Source organism: Ceratotherium simum, chromosome 8, assembly GCF_057802395.1.
Source record: "Ceratotherium simum simum isolate JZ-2026a chromosome 8, ASM5780239v1, whole genome shotgun sequence".
Taxonomy (NCBI): domain Eukaryota; kingdom Metazoa; phylum Chordata; class Mammalia; order Perissodactyla; family Rhinocerotidae; genus Ceratotherium; species Ceratotherium simum.
Genome location: NC_141907.1, coordinates 263314 through 288978, shown reverse-complemented (window position 1 = coordinate 288978; position 25665 = coordinate 263314). Strand labels below are relative to the sequence as shown.

The following is a 25665-nucleotide window of genomic DNA, read 5'->3' as shown; positions in this document are numbered from 1 at the left end:
CACCCCCAACCCCGGCCCCTGCCCGCTCCGGCGACAGAAGGGACTTTCCCGCGGGTCCCGCGCGCGCTCACGAGGCGCCCCGAGCGGGCAGGAGCGGGTGGGAAGCCGGACTCCGACTGGGAGCGGACCCGCCCGGGTCCACACGGGCAGCTCGGATGCGGGGCAGGGTCTGGGGTCTGCGCAGCTGGGCGGGCCGGAGAGCTCGGCCCCGGGATACCCCGAACCGGGCCGGGACAGGTTCCGGAGCGCAGGGGGGCGCGGCCCCGCCCCTCCGCCCCTCCGCCCCTCCCGAGCCGCCGCGGCCCCGCCCTCCTCGTCACGCTCCATGTGACCCGCCCTCCTCGCGGTGCCCTTCAGCCGCCGCCGCAGTTCCCGGCGCCACATGGACCCGGCCGGCCCGAGCGCGCTCCGCCGCTGACCCCAGCGCCCCGACCCCGAGAAGGTAACCCGCGCCCCCTCCCCTCCCCTCCCCCGACGCCCCCCCCTCCTCCCGTGACGCCCCCTCCCTCTCCGGACTCTCCCTCCACAGACCCCTCCTCCCTCCCCTCTCCTCCCCGGACGCCCCTCCTCCCCGGACGCCCCCTCCTCTCTCCCGCCTCCCCTCCCTCCCCTCCCTGCACACCCTCCCCTCCCCGGATGCTTCCTCCCCAGACCCCTCCTGCCCTCCTCTCCCCTTCCCGGACGCCCCTCCTCTCCCCGGACGCCCCCTCCCTCCCCTCCCTCCCTGGACACCCCTCCCTTCCCGGGACCCTTCCTCCCCAGACCCCTCCTGCCCTCCTCTCCCCTTCCCGGACGCCCCTCCTCCCCGGACGCCCCCTCCCCTCCCCTCCCCGCGGGCGCGCTCTCGGCCGCGCGGGCGCTGTCCACCGCGCGGTGCTGAAGCGGCCCCGCGGTCCCGGCCCGCGCGCTCCCTCTCTTGCTCCTTCCCCGAGTCTCCGGCCTCTCGCGTCGCCCTTCCCTCCCTCGTCCGCGGTCTCTCCTCCTTCTCCCGGCGCGCCCCCGCCTGAGGGCCGCTTGGCAGAAAGGGGTGCGGCGGCTGCAGGAGCCCTGGGGAAGCTCCAGCTGCGCCCCGGGCCTCTCTGCGGCGGGCCCTGCGGTTCCCTCCCACCAGGAGCCAGGGGAGAAGTTTGGAAGAAATCTGCTTTGCGACAAAGGCGCCCGTGCGCGCCAGCGCCTTTTGGGGGGGTGGGGTACGGCATTCCCTGCCTGCCACCCCTTCCCCAGCCCGCACACACTCGGGTCTCCTGCGTCTGCGGAGGAAAAATTCATAAAGCACTGGATCTCTAAGAACCTGGTTTCCCTGCCAGAGGAGACCTCACGAGGGGGAGCACTGCAGCTGCTGTTTTTACAGGAAGCATCTCCCCACCGGAGTTCCAGCTGGCCTGGGGAGCCCCACCCATGCAGATGCAAATGGAGGGGTGGTCTGTCCCCCTTTTCCATTTGCTCCCTGAAGGCCGGGCCCCCTGCCCTCTCTCCTTCCCACCCCAGTCTCTGCTGTGGGCAGGGGGTAGCGGGCGCTGGGACCTCCTGTGGAGAGAGCTTGGTCTCTCGAGACTACCCCATCAGTAGCCGAAGGGACCTCCCTGAAGGGGCACTGGCTCAGGGCCCATCCACCGTAACTCTCCTGTCCCTTGGATGGACCGCCCCCTCTGGCCTAGGGCCCATCAAAGAGGCAGCAGATCCGGTCACCTTCAAACGCCCCCTGGGCCTGGCCCTGCTTCACACAGGCTGCACCCCCCCCAAGTTGCGAGCACCCCCATCCCTGCAGTAGCAGCCAAAAGCTGGCTTCAGAAACCCCAGGGGCTGGGTGAGACAACTTTGCAGGTCCAGCTGGGGTCCTGGGATCTGCCCACCCTGGTCAGAGTATAGTGTGGAAGCACCCCTGCACGGAGACCCTCCCAGTGCTGGGGTCCAGCCACAAGGTGTGGGGGACGACGAATGATGCTCTCTCAGACCCCCGACCCATGCTGAGGGGAAGTCGGGCGGGGACGAGCAAGGAGCCCTGCCCAGGGTCAGGGTGACCTGTGAGCACTTCTTTCCTCCAGGCAGAAGACTCCTGGCCACACTCGCATGTGAATTCCGACCCTCGCAAGAACTGCTGAGGAGACAAAGCCGTCGTCATGGAGTTTGTGATGAAGCAGGCCCTGGGAGGTAGGAAGTAGGCGGTGTGGGGCACGTTGCTCCCACCTGGTCGCGGGCCCGCACACTGCAGCGGCATGCGGACGTGGCACGTGGTCACCCTCAGACTTCACACACGCCTGCTCACATCACATCCCCGCAGACACACCTGCTCGCCCCTCTGGGCAGAGCAGGGCCTGGCCAGCCTTGGGGGTGGGGGAGGATGTGCGCTGAGCACTGTGGTCAGGGTGGAGCCCTGCAGACGGTGCTGAGGCAGGGGTCAAAGGCCGAGCAGCAGCACCCCCACTCGGCCCACGAAGACACCCCAGGGTGGCTTTCAGGGGCACCAAGGGCCAATCCTAACGGGCAGGTCCGGCGGCCCCCACTGGGGCTTTGCTTTAGTGAGCAGAGCTATGGGAGGCTGCAGGGTGGCTGCAGCAGCTGGAGTGGGGTTGTGGGGCCAGAGCTGGACCTGTGGTGTCCAGTCAGGACCCTGTGGGTTTCACCCAGGGTCGGCGCATGCACAGGGACAAGAGAAGAGGCTTGCGTGACACCGGCCCTTTCCACGGAGGAAGTGCGGCCTCTTGTGTGTGTGTTCGGGAAGGGGACCCCCCTTCCAACCCTGCTGACTCCTGTTTGAAGGGAATCCTGTGCCTACTTGGCTCAAGGCTGTCGTTGTGGCCAGAGAGCCTGGCCCAGGAGAGGAAGGGAGTGTAGCACAGTGGGCCGAGGCTCTGGCCCAGGAGGTGGGTGGGGCAGTGGGCCGAGGTCCACACTGGCACGAATGTGTCCTGGCAGAGCAGTCTGGTCAGCCAGGCCCATGGGGCCTATCCTGTGTACCCTGGCTCCCCTGGTGCAGCACCACCTCCCTGGGACGAGAGCCTGCAGCCAGCGCCTGACTGCCATTTGAGGTGTCTTCCTTGGGTGGCCCCCATGGGCCACACCCTGCCTGGGACCGTTCGCAGACTGGCGAGTCTGGTGATGCATGATGAGGCCACCCTCTTGGTGCTGCTGGATGGCAGGAGGACTTGGGGGCTTTTGCTATAGGTGGGGAGTCTGTGGGGCCGTTGTGCCAGAAACGAGGGGCAGGATAGAGGGGCCAGGCCACCACCCCTAGGACAGGAGCCCCATGTGTCAGGACAGGAGAAGGGCTACGTCTCCGCTCAACACAAATTAAATGAAAAGACATGGGCCCAGGGCCACGTTCCCTGAGATTCGTGGTCAAGGAGAGGCTGCGGGTCGAGTCTAATTATAATGATTACATCACCGGGACATGATTCAGGGACAAGGCAGCATCCTGGCATTGGGAGGGATCCATGTTCCACCCAGCCAGTCCCAGGCTGTTACAGATAATTAATTAGGTGGCTAATTCAGGCCCTGAGGTGGGCTTGTAAGAAAACTGGAATATCTGATTTGGCTGTCTACATGGCTGAAATTAGCTGGGTAATTGCCAGCCTGGATTCCCTTTGTTCCATGTCAGCCCAAAGTTTCTCCTGCAGCGGCAACGGGGCGGGCTTCTTGGAGCGATGTGGGAGCTGCATGGGGGCTGCCTGCGGAGGCCCCTTGGAGCACCCTTTCTGCGCGGCCGCTCGCCGGGCGCCCCAGGCCGGGCATGGGCCCCCGACATTCACCATCCCAGTGCTGCAGGGGTGGGGCTGCACGTGACCTCCCAGTGACACCTTGTTTTCTGTTCCTGTACTTTGTCACTTTTTCCTCCCCTCCCAGTGGGCATCATTTTGATCTCTCTGGATGTGTGTGGGTGAGAGGGAGACAGACAGAGGGACAGAGACAGACAGAGACCAGGAGAAGTCTTCCAAGAGAGACAGACCAGAGCCCCAGACACAGAGGAACGGCCAGGACGGACCCGGGAAACCATCCAGAGAGGCCAGCCCAGAGAAACGGGGACCAGGGCTGGAGTTGGAGAGAAGATACAGCCCAGAAACAGAGCCAAGAAAGGACAGAAATGGAAATGCCCCAGGACGCACGAGACATACAGCTATGTGGGAAACAGGGCCCGAGGGAGAGAGACGCAGGAGAGAGACAATGGGTGCGAGGCTGTCTGGAGTCAGGCAGAGACAGCGACTTGGGGAGACAGAGGCTGGGAAGAGAACATCATGGAAAAGACAGGGTGACTGAAACGGAGACTGAGGAACCCAAGGGAATGTGGGACAAGAGGTGTAAGTGCAGGGTACGTGTACGGAGAGAGATGGAGAGAGACAAAGAGAGAGACACAGAGTGACAGAGATAGACAGAGAGGCCCAGAGAGAGAGAGACAGAGAGATAGAGAGAGGGCGACAGACAAAGAGAGAGGGAGAGGGAGACAGTGAGACAGAGAGAGAGACAGAGTGACACAGAGAGACAGTGAGAGACAGAGACCCAGAGAAACAGAGACAGAGAGAGATAGAGACAAAGAGACACAGAGAGAGACGACAGAGAGATAGAGAGTAGAGAGAAAGAGACACAGAGAGTGATGGGGCAGGGGAGAGATAGAGAGAGGGACAGAGGCAGAGAGAGACAGAGATATGTCAGAAGCAAACAGAAATAGCGTCCAGACCAGAAACACAGAGTGTCCATCCCTGCACACACTCACGCACACATGTGCACACTCAGAGAAAGACAGCAGAAAGGAGGGAAGAGACGGGGCCTGGAGGGAGCCCGGGGCAGCCTTGCACAGCTGCACTGGGGCAGGACTCGATGCCACCTAATAAATTGTGGCCATTGGAGGCTGTCCCCACCTCGCTGGGCTGAGTGGCCAGTCCGCCAAGGACAGACTTCACAGCACCTTCTCCTCGGCCCTGACCCTGTGCCTCAAGCAAGGCCTTTGTGGGGACAGAGGCTGCAAGGTGACTGCCTGGTGGGGATGGCAGTTGCAGGACTCAGGACTCCCACATCAGATGACAGACAGACAGACAGACGGGACACCCACAGGCCCCCCAAGCACATGGCTGTTTCTGCAGGGCCTTGTCCACTCTGGGGTTCAGGGCACCCTGGACTGGGGAGGGACCCAGTCCCAGATCTGCTGGGCTAAGGACGAGGCGTGTGCCCTCGGTCTGGTCTGTGGTGACTCTGTACCCCGGTCCCGCCCGTCTAGGCCTTCACGCAAGCCACAGCCTCGGGGCCCTTAAGCTCTGAGGATTTCGCTGGAGGGTCGACCAGGCTTGTCCGTGGTGCTCAGGCCTCTCCTTCCCTCCCTCAGTCTGGTCACTGCTCCGCCAGCAGCCTCTGCCCCTCCCCACATCGCACTTGCCGGCATGTTCTGGGCACCTCCCACGTGGCCAGGCTGGGCCTCAGGTGAGACCTCTAGAGGAGGCAGACGAGGACAGAGCGATGGCCCGAGATTTGGAGGAGCCAGCTAAGAAGCTGAGATGCAGTGAGGTCGACCCACTGTGACATCCAAGGCCCCAGGCCCTCCCTGTAATCTCCCGTAGACACCCACCTCTGTCCAGGCTCTGGCTGTGCCGCTGCAGCCACCTCAGAGCCCTCTCCTCCACCGGCCTGTCTGCTTGGACGCTAAGCCCACCTCACTGGGGACCACAAGGTCATCTGGGAGCAGAGCAGAGACCTGGGGGGCACGTGTTGCAGGGGGGACAGGAAGGGGAGGGAGGTGACAAGGAGTCGCCTTGGCGACTATGAGGGAGGACGAGACAGCAGACTGGGAGGGGCCAGAGGGGGCTGTCCTCATCACCATGGGTAGTGGCGGCAGGACTCAGGTGCTGCACATCCGTGTCCGGCCTCGTCGCGTCCCAGCAAGGTCAGCAGCACTGACCGTCGACCTCACTCAGACTCCTGGTGCCGAGCCATTTTTCTGAGGGCAGGTGGCAGCCGTGGACCACAGAAGGAGGGACAGGGCTTCTCCCCTAAGATGGCAGGACAGGCCCAGACACCCAGCCTCTGGGCCCCCGGGGTGGACATGGTGGGGCTTTGCCTGGCGGCTGACTCTCTCGAGGTGCAGCCTGAGAGGGACAGGGCGGAGCGCACGGGGCGTCTGCTCTCAGGGCTGGAGTTCTCCACGGGCTGAGTGGGGGCACCTTCGTCTCCTTCAGACTCAGAAGACATGACCCCCAGGACACAGCTGGGTTCTGCCCCGAGGCCAGGGAGCCAAGGGCACCAGGGGCACCCAGGGCTGGCTAGAGGAGAACTCTTCTGGGGCCGGATCGTCAAGGAAGCTGTCCAGCTGTGGGCAAGCTTGTCTTGACCCGGAGGAGGTCCTGGGGCCTTTACAGGTTTGGGCCCCCCCAGGTCCATCGAGACACCTCAGATTTAAATCAGCTGATGGTCAGTCCCTGAAGGAAGAAAACACGGATGCGAAGTCTGTGTGGCAGCAGCTCGCGTGGGCCCTGGGAGCTTGTCTGCGGCAAAGTGGCCTTGAACTGAGGCCAGATGCTTGGGCCGCGTCGCCTGGGGACGGATCTTGGGCTCAGGGTCCTCAAGGGTGTAACTTGAAGAAACTGTTTTCCCCCGAGGCCAGGAAGTGGCAAATGGCCCTGGAGCTATATTTACACCGTGGACGAGAGTGTGGGCGGTCGTCAGGTTAATGTGGCTGGTATAGACACTCAGGCTAAATCAGGCGCAGGTGGCTATTTTGGCCCAAACAACCCTGTTCGTGGCTGGCTGTCCCATCGTTCCACCTCAGTGTGACGGGTTCTGTGTCTGGAACATGCTCAGGTCTTCAGAGACGGTGCGGGGGCCGGGGAGGGCTTCACGGAGGAGGGGACATCTGAGGTGGGCTCCAAGGACCAACAGACGAGACTGGGACACAGCACATGCCAGGGCCCGGGCTATGGGGGCAGGGCTGGGCTGGGCTGGAAGGGGACTCGGGGGAGAACGTTACAGGACCCGGTAACCAAGCCCGAGGGTGGTCTCCTCAGCAAGCTCCGTTCTGCCCTGGCACGTCCAGCGGCTCTCGGCAGCGGGTCAGCGTGGACGGTGTCCTGGGCGAGGAGGCTGTCCAGTCTCAGGGGTAGAGGGCGTCAGGGCCTATGTCCAGTGCGAGGGGAGGGTGAGGCCTGTGTGTCTGGGCAGGACAGTGGCTCTTCCGGCCGAGGCTTCGGGTGGATGGAGGAAGGTGGATCACTGTCACCCGGCCTCCACGGGCAGAGGACATCATTTCACAGACACGTCCCCCAGGGAGAGCCTCGGGGGCGCTGCGGTCAGGCTCCACACCCTGTGGGTGATGGGTTGCGTCCTCTCGGCCAGGACACCCTGGGGGTCTCATGGGGGTCAGTCCCTAGACGTGTCGAGGCCAGAGGGACCAGATCCTGGAGAAGGGAGGGCAGCGCCTGCCTCGGGGCTCACACGAGACAAGTGGGGCTGGGGTGGGGCTGGGGGGCAGTCTCCCTCCAATTGCCCAGAGCCCCTCCCTCAGTGCCGGTTGCGCTGCCCCCAGGGCTTGTTGGGGGGCCCCCTCCTCTCTTGCCCTTCCCTGCTGTAGGCTCCGTGAGGCCCAGCTGAGGCCTGTATGTCTGCAGCTGCTGTGAGACACAGTGCTGGGCTCCTGCGGCCTTGCAGCTCAGACGCAGCTCTTCCCGGACCCTCCCTCACCTCGCCTCCTAGGACTGCCAGCAGGGCGCAGAGGCAGCGTGAGGTCCCATGGGTCCTGTCCCGACCCCCAGTGCCCACCACGGGACTCTACACTGAGGGCATGACCAGGCGTCCACATCCTACCCCAGACCCAGGTCCTGAGGGCAGGGCCAGCCCACGTCTCCCCAGCCCCGTCTGTCTGTTTTGGGGTTAGCTCTGTTCATTGGGAGCCTCCCACCGGCCTGGGGCTGCCCCACGGGGACACTGACCAGGTGAGGCCAGGGTCTGTGGCATCTGGGAGGACGTTGGAGCCACAGGCTGAGCTGGGCTCTTGCAGAAGGAGCAAATTGGGAGGCGAAGCTCCAGAATTATGCACTGGGGAAGATGCTTTTGACTGAAATTACAGAGAACCAGGCAGAGAGTGGCTTGAATCGAGGTTTGTTTCTCTTATGTGACAAGGTGTCAGGAGGTGGCCCACCTGCTCAGTGGTGCCATCAGGGACACAGCTCTGGCTCTCGTTGTGCCACTGTTGTCCCAGTGGAGCATTCATGCTCAGCCTGCTCCTCGTAGTTGCAAGGTGGCTGCTGCTGCTCTGGCGTCACATCCACATTTCGGGCAGGAGGAAGGGGAGAGGCTAAGGGAATGTGTTTGTGGAGTCTCATGGAGGGTTTCCGTTTATGTGTCATGAGCAAGAAAGCTCTGGGAAGGTGAGGGCCAAGGTGGCACAAGGGGGGCGGTATTGGGCAGGCAGCCTGGCTCACATCAACTTGGAAAATCTTGATTTTCAGATGCAAGACCCCCAGACCTTGAGCCCCAGAGGGCAGGGGTGCCCCCATCCCCTGCTCACCCCTGAGTGCTGGCTCCTTCTCCACAGGCAGCTGGCAAATGCTTGATGGTAAAATACCAATGGTCATTTGGAATGGGCTTCCCAATGCCGTGTTGGCTTGAGACTCGGCTCACTTCACAGGGCTCAGGAGAGACACTCCTTACCCCACATCTCTTGGAGGCCAGAAGGACTTCAGAGAAACTGCCTTTTCTCCCAACACCGGGAAGACAGTCCTTCCCTCAGGAGAGCAGGCCCCTGGTGGGCTCAGCTGCAGCTCAGTTACAAACGCTTCCGCCCAGCGTGGAGGGAACGGACACCACGCACTCGAACCACAGAGCCACGGGCTTTTTGCCTCGTTGGTTGGGATTGAAGCGTTTAACAGCTCCTGTGTGGTGGGGCTCTGTGAGAATCTCGTGCCGACATCAGACTGCTCGACAGGCTTGGGAACGTCATGCCTTTAATGCTGCGACATTCAACAGAGCAAGGAATTAATGAAAACTTCAGAATGAGCATCAAGTTCTGGCAAACCCTGACGCTGACAAGTTTCAGAGACCCCCAAACCTGGGTGGAAACAGACCAGGCAGGGGAAGAGCACACTGGGCCCCCGGCAGCTCTGGGCGGCCCCCTGCTCAGGGCTGGTGCTCTGGGTAGACAGAGAGGAGTGTGCAGGGTCCTTCTGAGATTCCCGCAGTCGGCCAGTGGCTGCTCAGAGCACCCCGATTCTGTCTAGGGGAGAGTGGGGACTCCGACTGGGGTCTCTCGGATTCCTGTCCTGGCCTCCTGTGCTGAAGCTTTGCACAAACCACTGTTTTCCCGCATTGCCTCACTTTTCCCATCGTGTGGACAGGGGAGAACGTGGCTCCTCTCACCCCTGCAGGGGTCAGTCAAGACCTCTGGCTTCCTCTAGGCGGGCAGCTTGGCAGGGTTGGCAGAGGGCCCTCATCCCACCTATAGGTCCTCTAGAGTCCCATGGGCTTGACTGTGAACTGTAGCATCCAGGCAGAGGGTGTGGGCTGAGGCCGGGCAGCTGCTCAGGGCCCAGTGGAGGGCTCAGGGTGCTGGGTTCTGAGTGCTGGGTCCTGTGTGCTGAGTGGTGGGTGCTGAGAGTGCCGGGTGCCATGTGCTGAGTGCTGTGTGCTGGGTTCTGAGGGTGCTGGGTGCTGCATGTTGAGTGCTGAGTGCTAGATGCTAGTATTGGGTGCTGAGGATGCTGAGTGCCGAGTGTTGGGTACTGAGTGCTAGACACTAGTGCTGGGTGCTGAGTTCTGAATGCTACGTGTGAGGTGCTGAGTGTTGCATGCTAGTGCTGGGTGCTGAGTGCCAGATGCTGGGTACCAGTGCAGATGAGACCTAAGGGGTTGAGGACTTGTGGGGTCAGACAGCTGGCCAGAGCAACTCTGACAGAGCCTGCGGGCAGGTTGGCACCCTGGTCTGCCCCTTTGGGCACTAACAGCTGTTCCTGACATTTCCATGGGAACACAAGGGCCTTGTCCTGGTGGAAACATCAGACACTGGTGCTGAGCTTTGCTGTCTGGGGTGGGTGGTGGGCTTCGCCAGGACAGAGCCGTCCACTGCATGCACCCCAGGCCATCTCAGCCCCCGGCCTCTGCCTTCACCTTCCAACTCCCAGAGGCCCAAGAACTGGCAGGGAAGACCACAGGCCCGGGCCTCCTGGGAGAGACAAGAAAAGCAAGTGCTGTGTACACATGGCGAGAGGAGGAATCAGGGGAAAATAGAAAGGGTTTTAACAGAAGGCGAGGGGTGGTCCTGCGGAGCCCCCCAGAAAAGCCACCGTCCTCCAGCCCCCAAGGGTCCTCGGGGCCAAGGGGACCACCCTGCACTTAGCTTTCCTTCAGAAGGAAGGCTCTGGAAATGTGGACCACCACTCCAGGCTGCGCACCTGGTCCACGGGGTGAGAGCAGTCCTTGTGGTGCTGCCGAGAGCCACCAGGAGTCGGGCTCCCCTGTCCTCTGTCCATCAGGCCAGGCGGACGCCCTGCCCAGCAGAGCCTGCCCTGCCCTTGGGGCTCCCTGTTGGGGTGGAGACATCGTGGAGGTCCCTGAGTCTCACTCGAGTCCCCCTGTGGAATCTCAATCTCCCCCTTGAGTGTCGCCATCCCCCCAGCATCTCAGTCCCCCTGCCAGCCACTCCAGCTCCAAATGGGCTGTGGTCGAGGGGTCTGGGCAGTGCTCCTCGCAGGGCCTGCATGGAGACCCACAGCAGGTAAGGATTAGAAGGGGCTTCTGTTTGTAGATCCTCCCGGGAGGGCAGCAGCCCCCCACTGCTCCTGCCCCAGGTTGCCTCAGGGGCCAGGAGGTGTGGGGCCGGGGGAGGGTTCCTGCACCAGGGTCACTCAGCTCCAGTCAGGCCCCTCTTCCCCGGCCCCTGCACCTGCTCCCCACTTCCGGTCCTCGTCCCCCTCAGCAGACAGGGTGCCCGAGGGCAGCGACCCCCATGGCCGTGGCTGCAGCCCTGCCTCACCATCGACGCTGGTGGCCCGGTGGCCCAGTGAGTGGCAGATGGCTGAATGGAGGGACGGACGTGTGAGGATTACAACCACCCTGGAAGCCGGGCGGCCGTGCCATCTGGCGGAGCTTGGCTGCGTTTGGGCTCACTAATTGGCGTTTTCATCTCGCCTCTGTCTCCGTTGGTCCTCTCCCGAAAGCCAAGGCTAGACGCTCTCCTCCTGGCGCCCGGCTCTGCAGGCAGGGACAGCACTGGACAGGTGGCCACAGCCGTGGCCCTGGGGTCCCCTCCCCATTGGGGTGCAGGGCATCTGATCATTACCCAGGCTGAGGGGAGGAGAGCTTTGTTCTTGGCAGGAGAATTCCCAGACAGCTAGTAAGCGTTTGCGAAACCACAAAAGGAGTTGACAGGGAGGGAGGAGAGGCGTTGGTGCTTCCTAGTGGGTATACAAGCCAGAGAAGCATCGCAGAAAATTAGGAGCAGTGAGGTGGCTTCCTTGAGGTGGGGCTCGGGGTCAAGATGAGGGGGCAGTGATCCTCCAGCCAGCCGCTCACGGCGCCCCTCTGTCAGCCTCCCGAGGCAAGGCTGCCAGGCCCAGAGCCCGGGCCCCATCAGCTGGGTGGGACGGGGCCCCCAGCACCTTGTCCCCACCTGCTGGGGGCTTAGAGGGGCGGGACCTGGGGCGCCCAGGCTGGGCTCTGACGCTCAGGAGGGCACTGGGCTGTCTGTGCCAGCGAGGACGGTGCAGAAAGCCAACTTTCTTTCAACCAGTTCACCCTTGCTTGTTTTTCTGACCCTGGCCAGCGGGCTGGGGGCGAGAGCCAGACGGGCATGTCGGAAGCCGGGCCCCAGGAGGGTGGCACCCCAGGCCCCGTGCTGTGCGGCAGGCTTTATTTCTCTTTGGAAGCTAGTTTGTTCTTGACCCAGATGGCCCAGAGAGTCCGGCGCAGGCCCAGCCGTGGTGCTGTGGGCCCTCCTCCTCACCGGGGCAGCGGGTGGGCGTCTGTCGGGGGACTTTGCTTCAGTAAAACTCTCACTGTTTAGCGTGTATCCTTACAACGGACACGTCTGATCCCCTCTGTCATCCTGACTCCGGCCTTTTAAATGCTTCCTTACTGTTTCACTTATTTTATCTGGATATATGGATGGAATTTCCTTTGTGAAAACCTTCTGCAGTGTTTTGGAACCTATGTGCCCTTTTAAAGAGTTACTTCAGCTCTAATTGTCACGGTCGGGATGCTGCTGTGTGTCTGTGCCTCTGCCAACGCCGTTCCAGTTCTCTGCACTTCCGCCGTCTTCCCGCAACCACGCCTGCCGTGGTCTGTGATTTAGGGCAGAGGGTTGGGACGACAGTCGGTGTTTTCTTAATATATGAAAAATATTTTGTTCTTTGCATTCAATTTTATGAGATGTTTGTACATATTTGTTTTTTTAACATGAAAGTAGATTTTTTAACTATTGTTAAAATAGTAAATATTCGTTGTAGGAAATTGAAATAATACAGAGAAGTATAAAGAGGTGACATGGAAAATTGAGATGCAGCATTGCTTTAAAATTCATTCTTTAGGATCACTCATGACTTTATTTAAAAATATTTTTTCAAGGAGAAATGCCTTCAGATCCATTTCTAACTTTAAAAGACTCTGCAAAGTCCCTTATGCTGTTGGTTTCCTAGAACTAGTTCGGGGGGTCAGTGTTGGCACCAAAGGGTGGAAGCAAAGTCAGCTTCCCGAGGTGACTGTGGCTGAGAGCTTCCAACGGCAGACACCGTGATGGCGTCGTCCCCCACGGCCACTCTCCGAAGGCGGATGATTTAGGTAAGTCTCTGTCCGTCTTGTAGACAGACAGACAGATTGAGCTGCAGAATCAGAACAGAATTAACTCCAGCTTCCAGGAGCAGTTTGTAGATCTCTGCCTGCCGCCCTCCCGTCCTCCCGACAGGCGTGGGTGAAGGTGTGCCTCTAATTCAGACTGAACATGATAATACAGAACTAAAGTCGCTTATTTCTCGAATCACCCCACTGAGAGGTGTTCTTGTGTGCACGCATGTGTCCCTTCGTGTCTCTCAGTAACATGCTCATCACTCATCTCAGACGTTTTGTCGGTTTCTTGTAATGGACTGGGGGCACAGAGCTCTGCCCCTGGCTCCCCATGTGGCCATATCAGCAACTGTGCAGGCTTTGTTACGACCGTGTACATGGTCTTCACCGATGCAGTGCACTGCGACCACATTTCTTTCTTACCAAGCCTATGGTTTGCCCATAGTTAACATAGGTCTCTAATTCCTTGCACACCCACCAGCAGCCCCCTCAAAACAGTATTCCCATGTGGTTAAAGGCTCCAGATGAGCTGTTAGTAGTTTCTCTCCTCTGGAGCAGCTGCCTCAGGACTCTGGCACCTTCTGCTCCTGTCTGCACTGGTTGCTGTCTAGGCCATCACGAGACGTGGGCCCGGATCCCCCCATCTTCTCTCCTGGCTGGATCCTCAGGAACCTTCTGAGATGGACTGCATGGAGGGCCGACAGTCTCTCTACTCCAGCTGGTGCACGATTGATAGTTAGGCTGGGTATAAAATTTTAGATTCAAAAGAATTTCATCCTAAAATTTTGAATTCATTTTTCTGTTGTCTTTCAGATTCTAAAGTTGCTGTTGAAAAGTCATGTGCTATTACTTCTAGTACTCTTCACGTGACCTGTTGTTTTCTCTCTGGAGGCTTATACGGTTTCCTCTTCAACCCTGGCATTCTGAAATTTCCAGGATTTAGGACCTTGCTGTGGGTCTCTTATCGACCCTGCTGGTGCACGTTCTGCAGTTCTGGGACACTGCTTTTCATTGCCTCCATGGTGGTCCCGTTGCTTCCTTCTTCCTGCCTCTCCACTCAACTTTGGGCTTCCTGCACGGATTCTGTATTTTCTTGTATTTTCTCTCCATCCGTCTCCATATCTTTTGTTCTACTTTCTGGGATATTTCCTTAATTTTATTTTCTAACTCTTCAACTGAATTTTTAGTTTCCTGTTGAGCTTCCAAGAGCTCTTTGGCATGTTCTGGATCCCCCTAGAGGTCCCCTGTCTGCTGTGCTGTCTGGTCCTCTGAGCCCCTCTTGCCTGTCTGTTCAGTGGGGTGCTCTCATCACGTTGCAGGTTTTCCTGGTGCACACTCGTATTTCAGAGCGAGTTATGAAAGCCTGGCTGGAGTCTTGTGTGCTGTGTGGGACTTCTGGGCGTACCCAAGGGATGAGCATGCGGGTTTTTGTTTGGCTTTTATGTTTGGGGATCTCCAAATGTCAGGGTCTCTAGGTCTTGTGTGAGGGCGTGGTTCCATTACATGGCTGCATGGTGGACTCTGTGAACAGGGCAGTGGACAAGGGCTTGGGTGAGGTCTCATCTTTCAGGAGACAAATGTCCACATAACACCTGTTTGCGGGTGGACGTATCACCTCTGCCCCTACGTGCCTGAGACTGGTCTGAATGTGGAGCGTCTCTGGTTCAGTGTCTCCAGGGAAATGACTGCTTGATCTTCCCTTGCTGCTTGGGTGGTGGGTCCCCAGGGGAGGGAGTGCAAGTGCCCCTATACAGCCCCCAGCCCATCCCTCATTACCCCACCTCCCACAGGACCTGGCGCCTCCAATCCCAGAGTCTTCTGGAGTTCTGCCATCAAGTTGGCTTCTCAGCGGCATCTCCCTCTGCCGTTATTCAGGTTCCACCTGCACATCTGCTTCCCATTTTCCCCAAATGTGATATGTCAGTTACCTCATTCTCTCCTCTCCTGTTCTGTTTGTCCTTGTGGAATTACACTTCTAAATCCCTTTACTCTCATTTTAGTGGGGGTGTAGAAAGGGCGGTAGATAAGCGCATGTGTTCAATCCGTCACATTTAACTGGAACTCAGCATACCATCAGGTGTAAGGACACCTAGCATTAGGACTCCTAGTATTAGGACATGTAGCATAAGGATAACCAGAGTTAACATGCCTAGTTTAGCAAGACTAGCATTAGGACATCTAGCAGTAGGATGAGTAGTATTAGGACACCTGGTTAGGACACCTGGTATTGGGACACCTGGTACTAGGATGCCTGGTATTAGGATCCTTGGTTAGGATGCCTGGTATTAGGATCCCTGATTAGGACACCTGGTACTAGGATGCCTGGTTAAGATGTCTGGTATTAGGCTGGTATGAATTCACTACTGTTGACTTAACCGATGCCTAATGTTGCGCATCACACTTCCAGGCTTTTTGCTCTTATAAGCAATGGCCATCCCTGCAGTTATAGCCTACCATTCAATCAATATTTATTGAGTTCTTACCATGAGCCAGACACCTAGACAGTCTGTCTTGATGAAGCACACATTCTAGTGTGGGACACGGATAAACAAAACCAGGTAAGCAAACACTGTGCCTTGAGTCGGCGATAGGTGCCACATAGGAAAGAAATCAAGGTGGGGATTGTCTTTGGGGCAATTTGTTATATTGAGGTGGCAGTACCATGGCTGCGGGAGGAGTGGTCTTTTAGGAAACCATTGTATCCTTATTTGCATGAATACCAGACGGTGGAAGGATGTGCAGAGCTACCATTCCTCTAAATAGATCACGCAAATCTCCATCCCCAACAGTGCTCCATACTGCAGATCACACACACACTCCCTAACATGGGGTTTCGTCAAAGTTTTGCTGATTGAATGGATAAAATTGATCTTATTTTTAATTACATTTTCTGAGTGACAGTGTGATTCAACATCTTTCCTTCACTCAACAAAATTTCGGAATCTCTGGTAGTTGTCATTTTTATGATTTATACATCTTAGGTAATTTTTCCATTATTTACTAATACCTTTCCATGTTTGTCATTTGCTATTTAACTTTATGATGTTCGATGTATTTCACCACACTTATTTCCACAGTCAGCTCCGTCGGGTTTGGGGGTGGCTTCCTCGTTATGGGCTGGATTATCCATGTCTCTACAGCCGGGTAACTGTTCAGTGGATGCCAGCCATTGTGCCTTTCACCCTGTTGGGTGCTGGATGTTTTTATTTTCCTAAACATATTCGTGAGCTTTGTTCTGGATGTGGTCAGGTACTTAGAGACAGTTTGATTCTTTCCTGTCCTGTTTTTGGGCTTCGTTAGGTGAGATCAGAGCAATGTTTAGTCTGAGGATAATTTTCCCCACAATCAAGGCCATCGCTTACTCTCACAGATGCCCGTGACTTATGGCTTTTTCCACTCTGGCTGTTGGGAACACTCTTGTTAAAAGGCAGAGATTGTTGGATTGGGTAGAAGATGAAGACCCAACTTTATGCTGCCTACAAGAAGCCCACCTTAAATATAAAGACACAATTAGCATAAAAGTAAAAAGATGGACAAAGATAGACCACACTAATATTAATCAAAAGAAAGCTGGAGTGGCTACATTAATATCAGGCAAAGTGGATTTCAGAGTAAAGAATATCACCAGCGATGAAGAGGGGCCTTTCCTGATGATAAAGGTGCCCATTAATGGAGGGCGTAATAGTCCCAGCCATTTCTACACCTAATAACTGAGCTTCAAAATACATAACCAAAAACAGGTAGAGCTTAAAGGGGAAGTAGACAGACCCCAAGTGTAGGTGGACATAGTCAACTCCATCCTAAAGAGACAGACAGACAGAAAGCAGTAGGGACATACAAGACTTGACAACTCACCGGACCTAACTGACCTGTACAGAACACTTCCATCAACAGCAGACACACGTTCTTTTCAAACATACACAGAACATTTACCAAGATAGACAGTATTCTGAGCATAAAACCAGTCTCAAGAAATATAAAAGATTCCAGTCCTGCGAAATATGTTCTCTGACCACAGTGGAATGAAATGAGAAATAAATAACAGAAAGATATTTGGGAAATCCCCCAAATATTTGGAGACTAAACAACATGTTTCTAAATAATGCATGAGTCCAAGAAAGAATCAAAGGGGAATTAGAAAATATTGTGAACTGATTGGAAATGAAAAAAAAAAAAGATTAAAATTTGTGGGATTCAGTAGGGCAGTGTTCAGAGGGAAATTTATATCACTAAACACCTCAATAGAAACGAAGAAAGGTCTCAAATGATTAACTTCAGCTTCTAACATCAGAAACTAGGAAAAGAAAAGCAAATGAAACCCAGAGTAAGCAGAAGAAAGGAAGTACTAAAGCTCAGAGCAGAAATGAATGAAATAGGGGGAAAATGAAACCAAAATCTAGTTCTTTAAGATCAATAAAATTGGACTTGTATCCAGAATATATAAACATCTCTTACCACTCAGTAAGAAGACCAACAACCCAATTAAGAAATAAGCAAAAGCTGAGGGAGGTGGGCCATAACCCCTACCTCGCAGGTCGGCTGGGTGGGGAGATGGAGGTCCACATTCCTAGAGACTGGTCATGTGACCATCGTAGGATGGGATGAGAAGGGCACTCTGCCTCTCTGGTCCTCCTCCCCAGACCTATAACCTCAGTCTAATCCTGAGAAAAACATCAGACAATTCCTAATTGCAAGACATACAAAATTCCCGAAAAGCCCTCCTCAAAACTGTCAAGGTCATGGGGGCCGGCCCAGTGGTGTAGCGGTTAAGTTCACACACTCTGCTTGGCCGGCCCAGGGTTCGCAGATTTGGATCCCGGGCAGGGACTTATGCACCGCTTGTCAAACCATGCTGTGGCGGCGTCCCGTATAAAGTAGAGGAAGATGGGCACGGATGTTAGCCCAGAGCCAATCTTCCTCACAAAAAAGAAAAAAAAACCATCAAGGTCATCAAAACAAGGGAAGTGTGAGGAACTGTCTCAGCCCAGAGGAGCCTGGGTAGACATGGTGACTAGTCACATGGGTCCTGGGGCAGAGTAGGGATGTCAGGTGAAAACTGAGGAAACTTGAATACACTATGGGCTTCAGTTAATCATGTCGTTATCAACGTGGGCTCTGCAGTCGTGGTGAGTGAACCACACCTATGTGACATGTTAGCAGAGGGGACGGTGCAGGGCACATGCGAATGCTCTGTACTGTTTCTTCACAATGTTCCTGTAAATCTAAAATTGTTCTCAAATAAAAAGTTTATTTTTGAAAGTGTGCAAAAGATTTGAATAGGTATTCCACCAAATTAGATATAAAAACAGCTCTTAAGCACATGAAAAGATGCTCAACATCATTGGTCATGAGGGAAATACAGAAGCCGCCATGAGATGCTGCTTCGCGCCCGCTCGGATGTCAGAATCACAGAGACGGGTCACGGTGTTGGCAGGGACGGGGAGGAACTGGAACCCTCAAACTGCTGGTGGAGTTTAAAATGGTAAAACTACTTTGGAAAACCGTTTGGCAGTTTCTTAAAAAGTGAAACCTGAGTTTACCGTCCAGCTCACAAGTTGCACTCCTAGGTGTTTACCAAGAGAAACGAAAGCACACGTCCACACAGACTTGTCCACGGATGTTGACAGCAGGGTTCTTCACCAAAGACCCAAACTGGAGACAACCCTCAGGTCCACCAGCAGGTGGAGGGATAACCCGATTGTGTCCATCCCTGCAATGGCGCCTCCTGGACAGGAAGCAGGAACCAACTGTAGACACACAACAGCAGGGACGGCTCTCAAAGTGTCTCGCGCAGTAAATGGAGCCAGACCCCTCCCCCAAGTACTGCCTATTCCACGATTCCTTTATGTAGAATCCTAGAGAACATGGCAACCTACGGGGACAGAAAGATGATAAGCGGTTGTCCGGGGGTGGTTTGGTGGGAGCAATTACAGGGGCCACCTGGAAACTTTGGGGGACGGATGTGTCCATCGTCTTAACTGTGGTGATGGTTTCATGGATGTGCACATGGCACACTGCATGATTTATAGTGTGTCAATTATGCCTCCATAAAGCTGTTTTAAAACTGGGTTGTGAGTGTTAGTGAGGACACCTGCCTTCGCACCGGTCTGCCGTGGACGCGTGGGGCCCCCTCCCCCGCCCCTTTTGGAGGCAGGATGGGGCCAGGGAGGTGGCAGCGGCCTGGCAGAGCAGCAGCCTCCTTCTGGAGAGAGTGAGAGCGTCCTCGCCCCCTGCCCCACCCACTGGCTGCAGGGAAGAGGGAGACACAGCACACCCTCTTCAGGAGGAGAAGGCGAAGAGGGGCGCCAGGGCGCGCAGTGACGCCCACCCCGTGAAGGTGGGCCATGCCTGAGGACAGCGTCGGAGCGGAATAATTTTCTAATATAGAACATCTTTACTTCCCTGAAATGAACCCCACTGAGTACAAGTCTGTTTTCCTACAGAATTCTCTAAGAAATGCCAAATCCACTTTCCATCTCCGGTTCAGCATTTTGCGCTGCTGTGTCCGAGGGAGCTCGCTCTGCGCTGATTTTTGGCATCGTTATTATGCTAATTTCACAAGAATAACCTGGGGAATTTCCTTCTTTTTTCTCCCTTCCAAGAACATTCTAAATATCATTGGAATTACCTGTTTCCTGAATGTCTGAAAGAATCCACCTGTGAATTCTTAGACATGCTTCTCAGTTTTTGACATTTTTTAGAAAATCTACTTCATTCCAGTTTTCAAATGTATTTGGATAGAGTGTACAATAAATCATTTGATCCTTTTAACGTCCTTTCGATCTGCAGCTCTTTCTCCCGTTTTCCTAATTTTGTGTATCTTCATGCTTTCTTTCCATCTCGCCCTGAGCAGGCTGCTCTATCTGTGTCTTTCAAGATCCACCTCCTGTCTAATCCACTGCTGGTGGGAATGCAAATTGGTGCAGCCTCTGTGGAAAACTGTGTGGAGATTCCTCAAAAAATTAAAAATAGAAATACCTTATGATCCAGCTATCCCACTACTGGGTATCTACCCAACGAACCTGAAATCAACAATCCAAAGAGGCTTATGCACCCCTACGTTCATCGCAGCATTATTCACTACAGCCAAGACATGGAAGCAATGCGTGTCCCTTGACTGATGAATGGATAAAAAAGATGTGGTATATATATATCATGGAATACTATTCAGCCATAAAGAAAGACAAAATCGTCCCATTTGCAACAACATGGATGGACCTGGAGGGTATTATGTTAAGTGAAATAAGCCAGAAAGAGAAAGACAAACAGTGCATGATTTCACTCATATGTGGAAGATAAACCAACACACGCACAGATAGAACTGTTTGGTGGTTACCAGGGGCTAGGGGAGTGGGGGGTGGCCACAAGGGGTGGAGGGATGCACTTATATGGTGACTGATAAACAATAATGTACAACAAAAATTTCATGATAAAAAAATTAAAAAAATATATTAACATGTCAAAAAAAAAAGATCCACCTCCTGGGTGTCAAGGTCTCTTCCTTGATGCGCTGCCTCTGCTGTTACTGTGCTCGCTCCGTCCTCTGCTTTCCTGGGTTCTCCCTCTGGGGGCTGGGCAGACTGTGATCCCGCTGTATCCCTGCTGGCTTAGGAATGCGAGTGTTCAGGGGCATTCGAGGCATCAGCTGCCCCCTGAGCTTTCGCTAGATCACAGCCTCATTGTCTCTGATTCCCAGATATGCAGTATTTGTGTTTTTACTCATTTGTCGTTAGAGATTTTATGTCTACGAGGGTTGGAGAGGAGAGTTTGTTCCTGGTTTCGCTGTTTGTCCTCTTTCCGCTTTCCCAATGCCGTCAAAGATGTGGTCTTATTCCTACTTGGAAAACGTATTGAGGTTGTCTTCGCAGCCTGACATTTTTTTGAGACATGAGATTATAAGTCGTTTTAAAGCTATGCTTCGGGCCGGCCCCGTGGCTTAGCGGTTAAGTGCGCGCGCTCTGCTGCTGGCAGCCCGGGGTTCGGATCCCGGGCGCGCACCGAGGCACCACTTCTCCGGCCATGCTGAGGCCGTGTCCCACATGCAGCAACTAGAAGGATGTGCATCTATGACATACAACTATCTACTGGGGCTTTGGGGGAAATAAAAATAAATAAATAAAAATTATTAAAAAAAAAGGATTTCCTTTCAAAAAAAAAATAAAGTTATGCTTCTTTTTTAAATTGTGATAAAATATACATAACATAAAATTTTCCATTTTAACCGTTCTTAAGTGTACAGTTCAGTGGTATTAACTACATTCACATTGTTGTGCAGCTATCACCACCATCCATCCACAGAACTTTTCATCTTCCCAGACTGAAACTCTGTCCCTTTTAAACCCCATCCGCCCTCCCCCAGCCCCTGGCACCTACCATTCTATTTTCTGTCTCTGTGAATTTGATGACTTTAGGAATCTCATCTCTGTGGACTCATACTGTATTTGCTTTTTTATGTCAGGCTTATTTCACTTTGCATGATATTTTCAAGGTTCATCCATGTTGTAGCAGGTGTCAGAATTTCATTCCTTTATAAGGCCAAATAATACTCCATTGCATGGATGGACCACATTTTGTCTTTCTATTCATCTGCTGATGGGCACTTGGGTTGTTTCCACATTTTGGTTATTGTGAATAATGCTGCTATGAGCATGGGTGTACATACACGTACTTTCAATTCTTTCGAAGTCCCTACCTTCAGTTCTTTTGAGTATATACCTAGGAGTGGGCTTGCTTGATCATATGGTGATTCTCTGTTTAATTTTTTGAGGAATTGCCAAACTGTTTTCCACAGTGGCTGCACCATTTTACATTCTCACCAACAGTGCACGGGGGTTCCAATTTCTCCACATCCTCGCCAACACTTTTTATTTTCTGTTTTTTGTTTTTTAATTTTCTAAATACTTGTCCTAATGAGTGTGAAGTGGTATCTCATTGTGGTGTAGACAATATCTGATTGCTCTTTGTAAACATTCCATGAGAGTTTGAAAAGACCTTGTCTATTTTTTTCAGGGTTTAGGTTTGGTGTGAACATGGTTGTAATCGCCAATCCTTTTTCTATCTGTAGATAATCATAAAAACATGGATGTATTCATCCATAGGGTTTTTTCCTCCTTGCTTTCCAAAAATGGCATCTGTGAGATACGCTTGTCTGCACCTGGCTCTGATAGTGCTCACGGCCACCTGGGATTCCCTGACATGTGTGCATCATGGCCGTGTGGCCGTGTGCCCAAGGTGTCACCTCATCTCCCGCCATTTGCCAGGGCTGCAGCTGAAACAAACAAGCTTTGAACATGTCTGTGGGCACGTGCTTCTTCAGGGAGGAGCATTTGTTTTAATGACATGGACGTCTGGGCTAAGGGGATGGGCTTGAAGGGTGGCTGGATTCTTAATGTGCTTAAGAATGTGGATTGCTGCTCCAGCTGTGCCATCATCCGCTTTCCTGTAGACTGAGAGAGCCCCTTCCCGCCCCAGCAAGAGGCGTGAGCACCTTCAGAGCACGTTCAGAGAGTGAACCTTTGCTGTCACTCTCCTGACGTGCGAGGGACTCACAGCGAGGGGGCACTTTCCCATCAGTGTGGCATTCGGATCAGATCTTCTCTGACATTTATTATGAACCTTAATTTTATCTAAACCCCCAAAAAAGAAAAAAGAAAGAATTGTTGGGGTTTAAATCGCGTGCACGGTATGTTAATTTTGGTGTAACGGGCATCTTTATGATATGAAGCCTGCCCCTGAAGAACCAGTGAGTCTGTCCAAAGCCATCACGTTGAAGGAGATGAGGTTTTCTACATGTAGGTTCTATAGATTGCTGCGTTAAACTTATTCCTAAGTATTTTCTCTTTTTATAACTATTGTGATTGGAACATTGTCCCCATTTGTGTTTCTAGCTTGCTGTTGATAGTATGGTGCACAATGATTCCTTTTTCTCTGTAACTGTTCATCTGGCCCTTCCGCCGCAGGCCACGGTTAGTTCTCGTGGGTTTGCAGCAGTGTCCTGAGTTTTTAGGTATGTGATCCCGTCACCAGCAAAAGAAGTGGGTGGGGGAAGAGTGAGAATCTGATATCTTCTTCTACAATATAATACTCATCATTCGTTTTCTTATGAAATTCAGAAGAACCCCAACACAATGTAATAATGGTGGGCACGTGCGCCAGGCTCTTGATTTTAATGTCTGGAGATTTACCCATCCCCTGTTTTTATTTGTTTTCTACTTCAGTTACAGCTTTTATCTTTATTAATTCTCTCTTCCTGTCTTATTTTGGGTTATTTACTATCTTCTTTAAAATTTTTAAAGATAACAATGAAGTTCCTACACTTGCTGTTTTTCTTCTTTAAAACTAAAAGCTATAATTTCTCCTCCAAAAAAGCTTTTAGCCATGGACCCTAAGTTTAAACATGTAGTGTTTATTTTTCATTGCTTTCTAGAGTTTTTACAGTTTCAGTTTTTATTTCCCCTTCAATTTAAGGGTTAATTGGGTACATGTTTCTAAAACTTGAACTTCTATAGTTTGGTCATCTTTTTAGTGTTTGCAATTTGATTAGATTACAATCAGGGAAGTTGGCCTATAATGTCTCTAGTATTTAATTTGTTAGGATTGAGATCAAATTGATTGTGGTGTGATTTGTGCACAATAAGCACTACCCACTGATAGGGTACATTTCCCTGAGTTGTGACTGAAACCATGACCCCTTTGTGGTCTGTCCATCCTGGGTCCCAGGTGATCCCTGATCTGCTTACTTTCACTATAGACCATCTGTGCTTCCGTTTACATGAAGGAGATCTCTTCATTCGTGTCTGGCATTTCTCCCTCAGTGCAGTCGAGATTTTGAGACTCCTTCGTGTTGTCGGCGCATCAGTGGTTCGTCCTTTCTACTGCTGGGTGCCTTCCGTTTGTGTGTCCGTTCACCTGTTGACGGACATCTGGGGTGGTTCTAGTTTTGGGCTGTTACAAATAAAGCTGATGTGCATGTTCCCGTTCTCTCTGCATGTGAACTTGCGTATCCATTTCTCTTGGGTAAATACCTAGGAGTGGAATTGCTGGGTCATGTGGTAGGCGTATGTTTAATTTTATAAGAAATTGCCAAACTCTTTCCCAGAGTGGTTGCACCATTTACATTCGCACCAGCAGTGGATGAGCATTCCCGTGTCTTCAGGTCCTCGCCAACACTTGGTGTGGTCAGTCTTTTCCATTCGGACAGCTGAGTAGGCAGGTAGTGGTGTCTCTGTGACTTAAGTTTGCATCCCTTATGCCTGATCATGTGGATCAGCGTTTTTGTAATTGCCAAGCACATCTTCTCATGCACTTATTTGCCATCTGTATCTCTTCTTTGGTGAAATGTCTGTCCAAATCTTTTGTCTGTTTTGAGAATCAGGTGCTTTGTATTTTTTTTTTTATAATTTTATTTATTTATTTTTCCCCCCAAAGCCCCAGTAGATAGTTGTATGTCATAGCTACACATCCTTCTAGTTGCTGTATGTGGGACGCGGCCTCAGCATGGCCAGAGAAGCGGTGCGGTGCGTCGGTGCGCGCCCAGGATCCGAACCCGGGCCGCCAGCAGCGGAGCGCGCGCACTTAACCGCTAAGCCATGGGGCCGGCCCAGGTGCTTTGTATTTTTGTCATTGAGTTGTAAGAGTTCTTTACGTATTCTGGAATAAGACCTTTATCAGATAGATGGTTTGCAAATATATTCTCTCAGTCTCTGGCTTGCTTTTTCTTTCTTTTTTTTTTTTTTAACAGTTTCTTTTGAAGGACGAAGGTGTTTAACGTTGATGAAGTCCAATTTATCCATTTTTTCTTTTAAGGTTTATGCTTTTTGTCACCTGTGTAAGAGATCTTTGCCTAAGTCCAGGGCACAGACATTTTTCTCTTATGCTTTCTTCTAGAAGTTTTATAATTAGGTCTATGATTGAGCTTTGTATAAGGTTTGAAGTAAGGGAAGAAATTTATTTGCATAGGGTGTCTAATTGTTTCAGACTATCCTTTCCTCGTTGAATTATCTTTGCAGCTTTGTCAAAACATCAGTTGACCATACATGGGTGGGTCTCTTTCTGGACTCTTGTCTGTCCTGTTGACCTGCACGTTATTCTTTTGTCAATGCCATCCTGCCTTTTTTTTTTTTTTGAGGAAGATTGGCCCTGAGCTAACATCTGTTGCCAATCTTCCTCTTTTTCTTTTTTATCCCCAAAGCCCCAGTACATAGTTGTATATCCTAGTTGTAGGTCCTTCTAGTTCTTCTTTGTGGGATACCACCACAGCATGGCTTGATGAGCAGTGAGTAGGTCCGCGCCCAGGATCCAAACCAGCGAACCCCGAGCCACCGAAGGGGAACGTGCGAACTTAACCGCCACGCCACCCGTCCAGCCCCCCATCCTGTCTTGATTATAGTCAGTCTTAAACTCAAGTGGTGTAAGTCCTCTAAAATTGTTCTCCTTTTGAAAAATTGTTTTGTCTATTCTAGGTCTTTTGCCATTTCCATATAAATTTTAGAATCGGGTGGTAAATTTATTCAAAAAAGCCAACTTGCATTTTCCTTGGGATTGCATTGAATCTATAGGTCAATCCAGGGAAAATGTGATCATAGCAGTATCGAGTCCACGGACACGCTCTCTCTCTATTCATTTAGGTCTTGAATTTCTCTCCACAATTCCGTTGTTCTAGGTCAAGTAGGCTTGCACATCTATTAAAAATATAGTCATAGATATTTTATGTTTTTGCCAGAATTGTTCATGGAATTGTTTTTAAATTTTATTTTCCAGTTGTTTGCTGCTAGTATATAAAAATCCCTTTGTTTGTTGTTTATTAATCTTGTATCTTGTGACCTTGCTAAATTCACTTATTGGTTCTAGAAGTGGTTTTGTAGATCCTTAGGATTTTCTGCACAAATGTTCATGTTGTTTGTTAATAAAGACAAT

At 52.8% G+C, this 25665-nt stretch overlaps 1 protein-coding gene across 1 annotated transcript in view; it reads left to right on the top strand.

The window, feature by feature from the left end:
* The first annotated feature begins 320 nt into the window (after nt 1–320).
* Nucleotides 321–25665, top strand: part of CPLX1 (complexin 1) — a 40127-nt gene continuing 14782 nt past the window's right edge. The window contains exons 1-2 of the mRNA XM_014788804.2: nt 321–442; nt 2046–2151. Of these exons, the coding sequence (XP_014644290.1) occupies nt 2121–2151 (31 nt within the window). The 5' untranslated portion in view covers nt 321–442; nt 2046–2120. The remainder of the gene's footprint in view (nt 443–2045; nt 2152–25665) is intronic.